Below are 14,910 nucleotides of genomic sequence, written 5' to 3' on the forward strand. Positions count from 1 at the left end.
AAAAGGAACCTTGGCAGTAAATGTGGATCTGATGAAGAAAACAATATTCGCAAACCCTTTCCAATGATTTATTAACATCATCGCATCCATGTATATTGCAGCCAGAAGTCTTGTCGGCTAATCTGATTTTAACTAAATGTTTTCTTTGTTGTATAAATACTGTGCTGTAGCCAACAGGAGATAGTTACCAAGCACAATTTTTGCTCAGTAGATTTTGCACACAGAAAAAAAATCATTTATTTGGTGTGACATAAAAATAGAAACGTATCCAGGGTTTACAAACCTCCAGCACTGGTATTTAGCTATGGAAAGCTGTGTTTCTCATAAGTGCCACCTTGGCAAAGTGTTCTTAAAGGGGCTTTTTCAGAACCTTTTGAATCCAGTTGGAATATTCTTAACTACTTCAACCCACTGATCCAATAAGTATTGCATTTCCCCTTCCACCTGTGTTTGCAGTGCAGGACTCTCCTTTCCTGTGTCTGGTTACTGTGCTCCAGCCCCCTCGCTCTCCTCTCTGCACACCTGTGTTTGCAGTGCAGGACTCTCCTTTCCTGTGTCTGGTTACTGTGCTCCAGCCCCCTCGCTCTCCTCTCTGCACACTTGTGTTTGCAGTGCAGGACTCTCCTTTCCTGTGTCTGGTTACTGTGCTCCAGCCCCCTCGCTCTCCTCTCTGCACACTTGTGTTTGCAGTGCAGGACTCTCCTTTCCTGTGTTTGGTTACTGTGCTCCAGCCCCCTCGCTCTCCTCTCTGCACACCTGTGTTTGCAGTGCAGGACTCTCCTTTCCTGTGTCTGGTTACTGTGCTCCAGCCCCCTCGCTCTCCTCTCTGCACACTTGTGTTTGCAGTGCAGGACTCTCCTTTCCTGTGTCTGGTTACTGTGCTCCAGCCCCCTCGCTCTCCTCTCTGCACACCTGTGCCCCCGTGACTTCTCGAAGATGACAGCCAAAGCACAGAAGGAGCCAATTCGAGCCTCTTGGAGGTGGTTTTGCTAATGCAGGTTGTTAGGAACTGAGCAAGATCATTTAAAATCATTGCACAGGCCCCAGGTGGCTTGTAGACATTCTGGATTTTTTTTTAACACCCTGTCTATTTTTAAAGACAAGTCCAATTATCGGTATAGAAATTGTATCACCCAGTCCAATGTGAAGCTTCTAACATTTTCAGCTGGATACGTGCAGACTTGACTTGATGCCAGCTAATCTGTTAGTTTTCAGTGCCATTTGATGCTCTTTGAAGGAATTTTACCCCTTATTCCCTGTGCCCTATCCCCAATCCCCAATCCCCAATCTCCTAGTATACATGCAATTCAGTACAAAGCAAACCAATTTAAATGGCACTGGACCTGAATACTGATACCATGCAGGTAATTTAAACAGTGGCCTATGTGCACCATGGTAATGAAAACCAACATCTCCACAGTTCAGAGAGTCTTCGGGGAAATACATTAGCATCTTTAGCAATTGGACTTGCTTGAGTGTTGATTTCTGACAAAACATAACATTTGTGTGTGCGTCAGTGTGTGGTGTGGGTACAGCTCCAGAAATACTGGATGTTGTTGCTATTGTTGCTGTTGCTGTTGCTGTTTGATTTGCAGGAAAAGAAAGCGTACAATGTTCTCGGGATACAGGCTGCTCCTGTCTTCGGGTCTCATTTATGGAGGCCTAACAGTGGCTGTAAATTGTGGCTATGAAATCTTTTCCAGCTGGGCCTGCCTGTTGTGTGTCTCTGCTGCGCTTCACTTTGTAATGAAGAAGCAGACAGCAAGAAAGTCCTCTCTGGCTCAAGACCAGTGAGCCCCGGTGTTGGTTGCATGTACAGCAGCCAGAGACCTGAGCCTCAAAGAATATTGATACAATATTAATGTTAGAATCGTTATTCCCCACTCAAGCCAAGTTCTTCCAAGCTCTGATAAAGCCAAACATCATCTCTGGCTGTCACGCTGGGTTGTAGAGCCAGGAGAATGTATTTGAAGCCACTTGATCTCATTTGAGCACAAGTTTATCAATTCTTTATCACACGTTTCACAAGTCTCTTTCTGTTTGGGCTTTCTACTCTGGGCTGAGATTCGTTTTAGTTTTTCAGAATTTGTTGATGTATTTTATTTAATAGTTTCCATGTATGTGAAGCATGCTGTAAATGCTGTTGTATCATTTAGGGAATTGTATAAGTGGGTCGTTTTTGAATATTTTAGTACTTTCATGGAGTTTACTGACTGCACATACAGTCTTGTTATTAACAGTAACTCACAGGTGAAAGTACACCAGCCCCTTATCCCTTGACAGCATGACTAGGAAAGGAAGGGGGGTTATCTTTACCAGGAAACACATATACAGTAATGGAAATAAGACTCCCATTACATAGCAGTTTGATCTATTCATAGTTTTACTATGAGTGTAGTAACACTCACTTGAGTTTGTTACCTGCTGTATACTCACTGTGGCTAATCAAGCTTGTAGTAAAACCTGGAATGAGTGGAGTAATCAGGAATTAAACCTCAGACCTGCAGAATGAAGCCCTGATCAACGCTGTGTTCTCCAGACATCAGCTTTCTAACATTTAACATGATTTATAAGACTGCAGTCGCACATATTGAATTATCCTAGTTTTGCTTTCTGTATTATAAAAATAAATACATTTAAAAATCAACCCTGGTGTGCTGCAGCTACTGGAAAACTAACTACCCAGGAGCTATATCGTGTTACTATCCAGTGCTGCAGTTTAATGAAGATGCAATGATAATGTGGTAGTATTTACATTTCCATTGAACCGCGCTGCACTCGGGCTCGGTGTGCTTAAGCGTTTCTTTCCACTGCATGAGCAAGGTCTCCTGATATTTATGTTGCGTTTGGGGAACACACGCACTTTAATACTGAAATGTCTTCATAATGTCGTGGCTTGACTGGTGTTCACATTTGCACATGAAAGTGGTAGTCTTCTTTGTAATTCCCGTCTTGTGTGTGTGTCTATCCATCCATCTCTCTCTCTCTCTCTCTCTCTCTCTCTCTCTCTCTCTCTCTCTCTCTCTCTCTCTCTCTCTCCTTTTTTATATATATATATATTTTATTTTATTTATTTATTTTTTTTCCCCAAAATGCTTTCTTAACAACAGACCCACATCTAATTGCTAGCAACAGAACATTTCATGCTCAGCCCGAGCTCCCAGATATTGGAGTTGCTATAGAATTGCATTTCATGCTCAGCCCGAGCTCCCAGATATTGGAGTTGCTATAGAATTGTATTTCAATGGGGTAAACGCTTTCTCCTTGGGTTGCAGTGGATCCCTTTGTGTGACTACAGAACCTTTTCAAAAGAATTCGACAGATTTGATGCATGAAAAAGTCCTTCCCTGAAATTGTAATCTTTTGTTAACATCCAGCTTTGGGAGATTGAGTCTGCAGAGCCACTGATTTCTTTCAGCAGAAAGGACCAGAACTGGGGGAAACTGTTATTGCGAATGTATTATTACAGCACAGTATTAGAAACCACATTAGAAAGCAATTATTTAGAGTAGATTGCCTAGTCTGTTAGATCTCCTATTTAAAAAGTCCATTATTAGAAGTTGCCACCAGTGGTCAATATAATTGCGTGTCTATTTTAAAATGCAGGTGTTGAAATAATGCCTGTGGTAATGCGCTCCATTTATATTTTATATACTGTAGCAATGTCATCTAGTGATTACAGAGCTCATCATAACGCCCTGCCCTCTGTATGAAATCAGGGAAACTTTAACTTCAGAAGGATCTTTTGATGCATTAAAGGTGAAATGCAGAGGAGAGGCTGTGAACTAGACACTTGACACAGCATCTATGGATGGAGTGTCATTTCAGAGTGAAGGCTCAGCTTCCTATCCGTCTGCAAGGATTAAACTTGCCCAGGGAAGTCTTTGTGATACTGCGATTGTAACCCCTCCCTTCAGAAAGTATTCGGTCACAACAGTGCACACAACCTCTGTCTGCTAGAGCAATCTACAGACATCAAGATTTATGTTAGTACACCATATAATAGCATACTTCATTTTCAATGTGGCATCTATGCGTGATGAACAGAAGCCAGTACTGAGTGCTCTTGTCATGTTTGTTCTATAATTAGCCTTGCTGCTGTACTGTACATACTGGAAGTGTCTGCACCTTGTGCCTGTTATCAAGCATCATGCTGTCTGCTGCTCCGACAGACCTCCTCATACTTCATGCCTGTGTTTAATGAGCAATAAAGACTAGACTGCACTGCCTGTTCTGTTTCCATGTTTCAGGGTGACAGACTTGTTAACACGACAAGGTGTTTTCTGATCTTGCAATTGGAACGTCATCCAGCAGCAATGCATCAGTCAGAGTAAATGCTCGCCTCGGACGCTGTACAGGCTGATTTGTCTCTGTGCTGCTGCATCGCCAAGCCTGCGGGAAAGTGGGGATTAAGACAGCATTTATTTCCTGCAAGGTGGGCAGGTTGGCTTGATCACCGTTGTGATGCTAAGGTTGACTTTGACTGCTGCTTAAGTACTGCTTGAATACAACTCTGCATGCTGAGGGTGTGTCTTCTGCAGTTTCCAGGATGCTCATCCTCTTGCATATATTAAAGGAAATCAAATGGTGATGTTTGGCAGCGGAAGGACCAGACTACACATGTTCAGACAGCAGCTCTGTGGGCATCTTCTTATTAAGGGAGGAGGTGACTGTCATGCATTTGTATTTGCAGTCAAGCGGCAGGATTTTTTAAATTGCATGCTGGTGATTTATTTTCCATTGCATCAGTTCTCTGCTGGGCTGGTATCCCTGCAGTGCAGAAAGGTTGTGAATGCATGTTGTCAAACCCCTAATGCAATTCTATGCATAAGCCTTTTCACATTTTGAAGTGTAAAAGATGCACTGACTTTGGGGAGCCCCTGCTTGACTGGTTTTTGCACATTCCCCAACCCTGTACAGTATTTTTTAATCCTCTGCTACACAGTGATAACTAAAGCGCTGTGGCTTAGCTCACCTTTGATGTTCATTCCAGAAATCCACCCCCCCCCCTCCCTCCATCCCTCCCTCCTCGCTCAGAGTGCATCTGAACTTGGTGTAAAAGAACAAAGCCTTCCCCAAACAACATACAAAATATTTACCAGCCTTGAATAAAAACTTGGGAACTTCATTGATCTAGTGTCCCAGAGCCGGCTGGTCACCGGAGCGTGGTGTGGGGTTGAGGATTCACACCCAACCTCTGCCCTGTTACACACACTTGCAGGCTTCAGCAACCCCAACCCCATCCCCACCCCTGTGCTCCTTGGTGGAAGGTCCTATGGGTCACATGGGTTGCTGAAGCACAGACTGACATCCAGTTGACTGATGAGGATGAGGCTGTTGGTAATCATGTATTGTTTTCAGTTCTCAAAGCCCGGTGCAGGATAGAGCTGCAGAGTGAATGCTCTGTATATGCTAGAGGGACATTTCGAATGCATTGCGGTGCAGTGATTTACATACCATGTGTGGTCAAGGCAAGGGAAGGCATACTTCATTTTCTGAAGTTTTATATGCAGCTGAATCACTTTTACTGAATCGCTTGTGGTGTTTTTAGTTCTGGGATTCAGCAATGCACAGAATCAATGAAAGTTCATATCCCCTTTGGATGGAACTGCATGCATTTCAATAGCATTTGAAGTTGACTTTTCAATATACAGTACAAGCATCACTCTGAGAATGATTTCTCTTTTGATATTTTCAGCTGCTGTGCCAGAGTGCATGGCTGAAGTCCGTCGTGTTTAACAGTCCCAGTCCAGTCCAGCAGATCTGTTCGGAGGGCCAGGAAACATCAAAGGTAAAGTGTGTGTTCAGCTGTCTTGATAATTTCATGCATTCTCTTGGTAATTACAGACATTTTAATAAAAAATTATTCCTTCAGTAAAAAAAAAAAAAAAAGCTTCTTTCAGCAAATACATCACAATGAATTGCCTCGAGGAGAAATATATATATGCCATTAATAATTCAAAAGGCAGAAACTCTCTAATGAAAATCCTCCTAAAATTGCATTTTTTAAGAACCACTTTTTAGGCTTTTGTAAGCGGTGGTACTGAGTTCTGCGCTCTTTGCAGACTGACTGGAGATATTTGTTTAGGAGCTGTGGGCAGTCTCGCTCCGATATAATGGTTTGCGGCACAGCAGTTACATTGTGCAGGTAAACGTTCTGCATTGAAACCATGAGGAGATGGTTTTTAAGTACTTTGGACGAGGTTCACAGAATGGAGTGCAGTCTGTGTCTTCACCTGCAGGCTGCGCTCGGTCTGTTTTATTGATCGTCCAGATGTCTGGTTTCAACCCTCTGTCAGTCTGCGAGTCCTCGCTTGGTGACTTTTATTAATGTGCTCGCTTTGAGCTAAGTACTGGTACCCGGTCCTTCGTCATTAACATTGGAAACACAAGCTGGAAGCTGCGAGAATGCATTAAGGGGGGAAAAAGACAGAAGGCTCGGAACCCCTAGGTGAACCTACTCTGAGCATCGCCAGCAAATGCTTTAATACCTCACTAAGCTGGGTTATCTTACACTCTATAGTGAGGTACCAGTAATGAGCATGTGGCATATTAAACCCACTCTGAGACTGCAGTGGAAGCAGATATACTGCATATCAGTATTAAGAGCTTTTTGAAAAAGTACATCTTCAAAGTGGGCATGGATTATCCCTCTCCCCTCCCATTGAAATGGGCTGCCATTTAACCTATTGCATATGTATTAAACTGAGCGCTGGCTCCAGTGCTAGCAGTGCAGCACCCACAGTCTACCTGTTAAGCATGTAAGCCGTGTGTGGTGGCTGATTACAAGCGACTGTGGCTCTTCCTGGGTAAGAATCTCAATAATGAGGGGCTGTGAGGAATGCTAATCTCCAATTACAATCTTGTTTTATCAGGATCTGACACAGCCTGTGTGTAAATAGATCTGAAGGGATTTAATATTACGTGTTTAAACTATAAATGCATCTTCTTTTTTTTAACCATTTTCTCTTGAGAATCAAAATGTAACGCTCCCTTCAGCACAGACATTAACAGAACAATTCAACTCGGATAATCAGAATCTAATGGTCCTGGCTGGACCCCGTTCTTTTGTTAATGTAATTGTTGGTTTTCAATTCACAGCAGCTGCAATGCTCGTCAATGGAAGCTCATGAGACGACTTTGTCTTTACAATTGCAGTTAGTTTAATCCAGGAAGTCATTTCCATTTCAATGTTAAACCAGCAGATACAGCTGCTTGGTAATTACAGCTGAGCTCCTGTAAAGTATTAATGATGCATTTCACACTTGAACATGAACAGGCTGCATGTGGATTAGTGCCATTCCAATCTAGATTTACATCATAGGGATTCAATGTGAATGAACGATTTTACTCTGAAATAACGTCAGTTCGTACGTAAAGACACTGCTGTTAATTGCAAAACTTACTTGCATGCTTCTTGCCAGACTGTCTATATGTCTTCTTTGCACTGCTTGTTTTATAGCTGTGGCCAGTGTGCAGAGTTTCAGGTGATGTGGGTGGATGTGATAACATTATGCATTGAAACAGTAATGGTGTTCTAATGGTACTTCCACATTCTAGGGCTCTGGGTTCTACAGTGTGTTGTGATTGAGAGCTTCTAGCATTACTTGGAGTAATTGCTGGAGTTCCTTCACAGCTGAGAAGTGGCTGATATGAGACTTGTAAACAGTATGCATCAAACTGACTTGGAGCTGCCGCCCTCCAGTTAATTTCATTTCTCTTGCTCCATTATCCCATAATGCTTTAGCAAAGTTCTGATTGAAATTCCTAAAGCCATGGGACTTTTACAATGACAAGCAATGTAGCATTCGCTCTGTCAATTATAAAAACAAACAAAAGGGATGTGTTTTTATAAGCTGATAAATGATCCAGAAAGCAGCTGATAAATGTGCTCTTAAAACATAACTTTGAGAAATGCTTCTCATCTGGAACTTTTTTTAATTAAATTTGTTTAACAAAAGATGCCCTCAAATTAAAAGTTTCCATTAGAAGATGTTCATGCATTTACATTACGCCATGTGCCGCCCACGGGTACTGCCTGTTGGGATGCCATTGTGCCGTACAGTACACTGGATGCTCAGCCATCTTTGAAAAAAACAAAGAGAGAAAAACAAGCCACAAGCCAAAATGTGCAGGCTGGTTGGAATTCTTCATTGCATACTGGCATTATGCTTCACATTCAAGCCAATACATAAACACCACAAGCTGCTTTCTCAATTTACATAGGCAGAGCATATTATGTAAATTAAGTTAGTCTCCTAGCATTGTACCACGTGCATTGCACCAGATTTTTTAACTGGTAGTGTATATCACTAACGCTGAGGGAACACGGAGCCACTCTGTGGCTTGGAACTTGGTTTCAGGTGACTAGGTTTCAGGCCACTGCACGGCACACCAGGGGAGACAGGGTTCCATACAGCAAAGCAACCAGGTTTCAGGCCACTGCATAGCACAGCAGGGGAGACTTGGGGTTTGATACAGCAAAGCTGCCTCAAACCATTATGTCTCTTCTGGATCTGATGATCTGTTGGACAAGTGCTGGCACCCCTTAAAATCTTGGGGGTGGAAGATGTTGTGCTCCTTGTAGTTCTATATGAGGGAAGTTATCAAACCATGATCTTAAAGAGGGGCTTTCCGTCATCTCTGATCAATAGCGAGCAGCTGCTAACTGTTCTCTCTGTCTTGGGGAATGTTTCTGTAGAAGGAATCCCTGGAATTTACTCTGGACTAACTGCAGCTCTATTTTAAGATCCCGTCCACAAGTGGTTCCCAATGGTCCATGTCCAGAGTCCCAGGAATCCCGGTCTCTTTTATTCCGGAGCTGATTAAGTGTCACCCCTGGGAACACCGACTCAACATGCTGCTCATTTTATAGCAGGCACGCATTCTGATGGCTTGTCAGCGTCCTCCGTGGAGATCGGAATTATTCCTGAAGGAGAAAAAAAAAACGCATTGTAGTAATTGGATGTAAATGTGCCTGTTAAGAGTGGACCGCATTACACTTTAAACAGAAATCATTCTGAAAATTATTGTTTATTTTGTAGCGTGTAATAATCCTAGGCATTCCAAGGAAGTATAATGTGGCTCTCCTGCTGGACTGATTGGGATTTCTTAATTGAAGTGCATCTGTGCCGCAGATAATGGTTTATATGAAAGCACGGCTCCTTGTGATGGTGCATGTCTGTCAGCAGCCACAGTTTTGTCATATAGACATGCTATGTGGGAATCTCGCTGTGAAAATCTATTATTGCAGATATTTTGGTTAGCTGAACGAGCCTTTTACTGGCATTGACAGTTGAGTTGGGTTGGGTGGGGGGGGATTGCTGTCTTCAAAGGACATGAAAGACTTCAGCCACCAGTTCCATCAGTGGATAGAAATTAAATAGGATGTGACAAACTCATTTTGCTTGGCTGTTCAGTCTAGAATTCATGCTCTGCATTGCTGTACTGTACATGTGGGGGAGGTAGGGCACACATTAAATAATTCATTTCCTTTACACACAGCAAGCGGGTGATACTGTGTGTTACTGTAGCACATGAACAGCTACCGCGGGCTATTAGACACTACAACCTGGGTGTGAACTAGTGAACACTGACGCTGTCATTACCATGTCTGTATGACATACATGCCAACTCTTATTTTCTCGCTGTCTCAACTCTGTACACCTGCTCTGTTATTTGCATCAGAATTGTACATGTCTTCAGTGTTCATAACAGACTTCTCACTCAATACTCCTCCAGCTACTGTACTCTGCAGACAATCAATATTCTATTGTAAGTGGTAAGGGGTGCAGTGGATACGGTGTTACTGATGTTGCTGCCCTAACCCTGGGGTGTGGAGGCAGGGGTGGAGGCTCCATTGAGTTACTGTTTCTGCTGTTCCACTCATTTCTTTCTCCTGCCTCTGTTTTTCAGCCTCCTGGTTCTGCTAGCCTGTGTGCTTTTTCTTGTGTGTCCGTAGCAGGTGATGTCTCTTCTCTAACCTTTCTCCCTCCACTTGCTAATCCTCCTAGGTGTGTATGCTGCTTGCTTTTCTTTAATTAACGTCTGGTTTGTGCATGACAGTCAGCACCTCCCTCTGAGATCCCTGCAGCGTGTAAACTAGGACAGGAATAGCTGTGCATCGTTAAGTATACAGTTGGTCCGGAGAAGGTCAAGCTGTTGTTAAAATGAAAAGGGCAATCGTTTTAGTTTCATTGAATGTAAACATATACAATCAAACACACTATAAATGTCAGGGGGAAAAAAAGGAACAGGGAACAAAGGAAGAAATAATGAATCCAGGTTTATTTGAAGCTTTTAATTTTGTTTTTATGTTAGCCGTTTTTCTTTTTTTTTTTAGCTAAACAAAACAGTGGTTTGCATTATTCAGCACAGGCACTGGCTTCAGAATACCGCATGGCAGCTTTCTTACCAGACTTTACAGACACATCTGTAGATACATCAAAGCGATAGAGAGCAGTGCCGTGCAAACCGGGAGAGGATAGTGGGCTGGGGGATTTGCATGAGTGCTCACATTGCTGTTGACCTGTGGTTTCTTTTTTCTGCCTTTTGACCCCTGACCCCGTTTGTTGTACTAATCAGTTAACAGGCATTCAGCTTTCGGGACAGACATGGATGACTATGACGTGAGATCAGCGGCTAGCATTCTAGCCTCAGTTAAAGAGCAGGAGGCGCGCTTTGAGCGGCTGACCCGGGCCCTCGAGGAGGAGCGGCGCAACGTCAGCCTGCCCTCGGAGCGACTGAGCATGTGCAGCGCTGGCAGCAGCAGCCAGCCCCTGGCGTGGCAGCAGATAGTACTGCAGGTAACGGCCTGCCCGTCTGTGTGTGTGTGTGTGTGTGTCTGCCCTGTGATCTCCATCCTGTCGTCTTCACTGTGCGTGGCGCACCGCGTATCCGAGCTGCATCTATTGTGTGTTTGTGTCCCTCATCTGGACCACGTGTGCGTCTCCATTAATCCGTGGCTTTGTGTCAGTCGGGGAACCACGACGCTGTTTTACAAAGTAGCACGTTCTTAAACATGAATGCATTGTCTGCAACGTGCCTGGCAACAATGTACTGTAAGTCATTGTAGCAGTTTGTGTTTGCAATTCATTTTTGAGATTTTCGAAATATGTGTTTTGGCACAGGATTATCAAGAATTATCAATTTGTGATGCATCTTCCAAATGAAATACCTTTACTGCTGTGCAGAACTATTTCAGTGAACAGTATTTCCATATCTCCTCTACTATTCCAGTTAAGGGAAACGCATGTTTAAAATTCAAAGCCATGCACATACTGTACTGTTCACAGAGTCTGCCTTGGAAACTAATTGTAGCATCTCCCCTGAAGGAATCCAGCCAGTGTATTGGATACAGTTCCTAAGCTCCGGGTGATTGCAGTTTGTCAGCTATATTACTCGTTTTGTAGGTAGATTTCCACATGCGTGATTACAGGGACACTGCTTCACATGACAGAAAATGAATTAGTTTGTGGTGTTAAAAGCCTTGCTGCATTACAGTCATTTCGAGCATTGCATCGTGCTGGAAGGTGTGAAGTGAAGCTGTGCGGTACACTTTACTTACTGTATGATGTGCCCTGCTTCACTGTCCTAGCAGAAGACTGCAGCCTGCTACACTGCTGTGCATTGTGACTTGCTGAATTGTCAATGATTTATCACGCTGTATTGAATAACTGAATGCACAGCACACAAAGACTCTGTAACCTGTGCATACAGACTTGTTAAACACACACACAGGTAATCCTGGCTTTCTGCACTGCGCTATGAGTTCTGATGCACTTCAGTGAGCAGCGTGTACTTCACTACACAGAACAACTTGATGCAATGCACTTGGACATGTGAAATGCGCACATTTCTCTTTTGAATGATAACCAGCGCTTTTGCACAGCCTCTTTGCTGATGAATATAGTTTGGGTTCTTTGTTATTACTTTCATTTCAGGATTTTGCCAGTACTGCGCAGTTGACAAAATGGGTAATGCTTTACATTGTGTCTTTAATTACTGTGCATGCACATAGCAGTCACTTAGTAAATACATGCGTACCTACACATCATTACAATGCTATCATGCATAGTACAATATAACCCTGACCCTTTTCTGATACAATTGTGTACTGTGCGTATACTGTCAACATGGCCTAACTGTGAATTCATTGAATTCAAGGGACACTGCACAGAAATGTGAAAAACAAGCAAGGAATGAAAAGATCTTGAACACATTTCAGGGGCTGTGAAAATGTTGTTGGTGCTAAAAAGAGATAAGAAACTGTGCATGCCTCATAACAGCTGAACTGTGCATGGCTGTTTGAACTCTATATATAGTATGATGGCTTGAAGCAGTGTGGAGAATGATTTACTCCAGGATCTGCAATGTACTGCCATGCCTTTCCGCTGTCCTTTACAGTTTTAGTCGTGCGTTTCTAACAGTCATCTAAATGTGTGGACAGGCTGTTTTCATACAAAGCGTGCTAATAAAAGCACTTGTGCAGTAGATTTCATTTTTCAGCTTGAATAAATACATGTCATGATTGTATGTGTCACAACACGGTTTACAGAGCTGTTAACACGTCTTTCTTCCTTTTCTTCTTTTAAAGGAACTGATCCTGTATGCTTTAGTGTAACAGATATTACCTATCTTCTGCTGTTTAATAATGGGCAGAAGCTGTCCTGTCTTCTTGCTTGCTTCCCTGTAGTATGAGTTGAGATGGCTTAGCCACTGGACTCGTTCAGCACACACGATAGATTTTAGTAAATGCTAACAAAGGTAGGAAGCACACAGTATAGTCAGGAAAGGTAAGATCCTTCCCACGAAGGACTGTGCTGCTGATTTATATTCAGTAAAGTCTCTCTGTGGTCGTTTTGGTACCATGTGTGTTTTTGTTTTCTTGGGGTAAGTATTCATTTGTCATGACTGTAACCTCATCTATAAACACTGGCTCTCATACCGCAAGTTGAGCAGAGTCCTGAACAAGGTCTTTTCTTCTCTAATTAGTAATGAACAGAGTGGATTCCGATAGAGATTGAGGAGATACAGCAGTAAAAGTCAACACAAGGACATCTCTTCCATTGTCTCTCTATAGGGGTTATTTTAACCCTTGGGTGGCACTTGTTGCACATCCTTGTGGGGTTAGTGCAGTCCCCTATGTTAATGGTTAAATGCAGAATCACATCTTTGGTTGCCCTGAAAGCTTGCCTGCCTCCTTTTCATTTTCTCCTGGTCCGACACACACAACACTTATGGGGAGAAACTTGTGATGGTGCTGCTAACAAAGGTACTGGGAACAAAGGCAGGCCGTTAAAATGACTACAGAGATATCACACACTGGCTGGCTTTGTGAGACAGCAAGCAAACACCATAAATCACTTGGCTCACAATCACACAGTTCACTGTTTTCTGTTCGCTTTCTTTTAAAAGATCTCTTGCATCAGGATGATATATTGCGTGTGAAATAAAACGACTATTTCATTTTTTAAAGTATTGTTTCTGTAGCAGATTTGTTTCCTTACCCTTGCGTTTCTTGATTTATAAGCGTTGATGATGTGATTGGTTGGCAGCACTGTGAACGTAATGTAGCGGTTTTCTGTGAAGAGAATTCAAAGCATTACAATCTCCTAAGCGGACGCACTATATGGTTGTACCAGCCCCCACAAGACAGGATAGAATGGCTGGGATTCTTACACTGCGTTGTAGATACACGCATTCCTAAAGCTCATTAAGTGTGGAAGGACAGACACTTCATCAAGTGCTCTATTTATATTCTGGGAGGTAGCTCCAAACTTTGAGTCACCCTCAAACAATAGAGATCAGAATTTGGAGGCATTGTGTGTGAAAATAAACTGCTTTTGTAGATAAGACGTGACCACCCTTCTTTACATATAAAGCAGAGGGAAGATGAAGCCTCATTGTGGCTTGAAACTTGGTTTTAGGAGACTGCAGGGCACAACAGGGGGGACTTGGGGTTTGATACAGCAAAGTTACCTCAAACCAAGTCTCCTAGAACCAGGTTTCAAGCCACTGTTCCTGAAAAAGCGGCTTTGTGTACCCTCAGCTTAAGGGGGTATCATTTAGGACTCCTATTTCATAGCAGTTTAGCCTTTTCATTTTTTTTTTTTGTACGGCTTCCAGGAAAACCTGGGATGGATCCAGGTGATGTGCAACTGGACTAAGTACATTGTAAATACCGGAGAAGTGTTGGGGTGTGTTTTTGCAGAAAAAAAATCTTTATTTCTTTTTTTAAAAGATATTCTCGTCAGTTTATGGTGTAATCTGGTTTTCAGGTTTAAAAACACATTTGTCTTGTAGAAATTCCAAAGCTAAACAATACTGGTACATTCTGTCTATTCAGAGGATGTTTTTATTACAGCCTAAACAGCCCAGAGGAGAATTTCACGTTGCCATTTGGAAGTACTGTACAAAGGGGTACATGTGTTTGTAATATGTCCTATTTCCTTGCCAGACCTCTGTGCTTCATAAAGAATACGACCCTGTGAACCTGGATATGCATAGGTTAGGTGTCTAGCCTAGAAGAATATATAATTGAAACCATTTGGAAAAGTCATGCCATGCCGCACAATAATGACGTTCTGTTGTGTATATATTCATCAAGAAAGTGTTTTCTTTTTACAGTGGGTTTCCTGAGTAAACCTAAAGTGATTCACTTTTGCGTTGGCAGATTTATCTCGTTGATATGCTTCATATGTAATCGCTGAAGTGTGAGTTACAAAAATGAAATGCCATGTGTGTCTCAAAACTTTAGCTTTAATATTTGTTTACACGGCTCACAGGCATGACCATCTATTATTTGATTTTATTTTATTTTTTTAAAATATGTTTATGTTTGATTCATGACATGAAAGAGCTACTGTAGAATTAGAATGCCGTGTACATCTTTGCCTGAATTAAAAGGAG

At 42.5% G+C, this 14,910-nt stretch overlaps 1 protein-coding gene across 12 annotated transcripts in view; it reads left to right on the forward strand.

The window, feature by feature from the left end:
* LOC117428388 (splicing regulator ARVCF-like) overlaps positions 1–14,910 on the forward strand; it is a 106,152-nt gene that overhangs the window by 30,228 nt on the left and 61,014 nt on the right. For 9 of the 12 annotated variants that reach the window (XM_058994161.1, XM_058994157.1, XM_058994164.1 and 6 more), the window contains exons 2-4: positions 5,699–5,791; positions 9,916–10,013; positions 10,585–10,805. In XM_058994161.1, coding sequence (XP_058850144.1) covers positions 10,614–10,805 — 192 coding nt within the window. In that variant the 5' untranslated portion in view covers positions 5,699–5,791; positions 9,916–10,013; positions 10,585–10,613. The remainder of the gene's footprint in view (positions 1–5,698; positions 5,792–9,915; positions 10,014–10,584; positions 10,806–14,910) is intronic. The other 3 variants (XM_058994163.1, XM_058994154.1, XM_058994151.1) reach the window with 2 other exon arrangements.

Source organism: Acipenser ruthenus, chromosome 21 (assembly GCF_902713425.1).
Source record: "Acipenser ruthenus chromosome 21, fAciRut3.2 maternal haplotype, whole genome shotgun sequence".
Classification (NCBI taxonomy): domain Eukaryota; kingdom Metazoa; phylum Chordata; class Actinopteri; order Acipenseriformes; family Acipenseridae; genus Acipenser; species Acipenser ruthenus.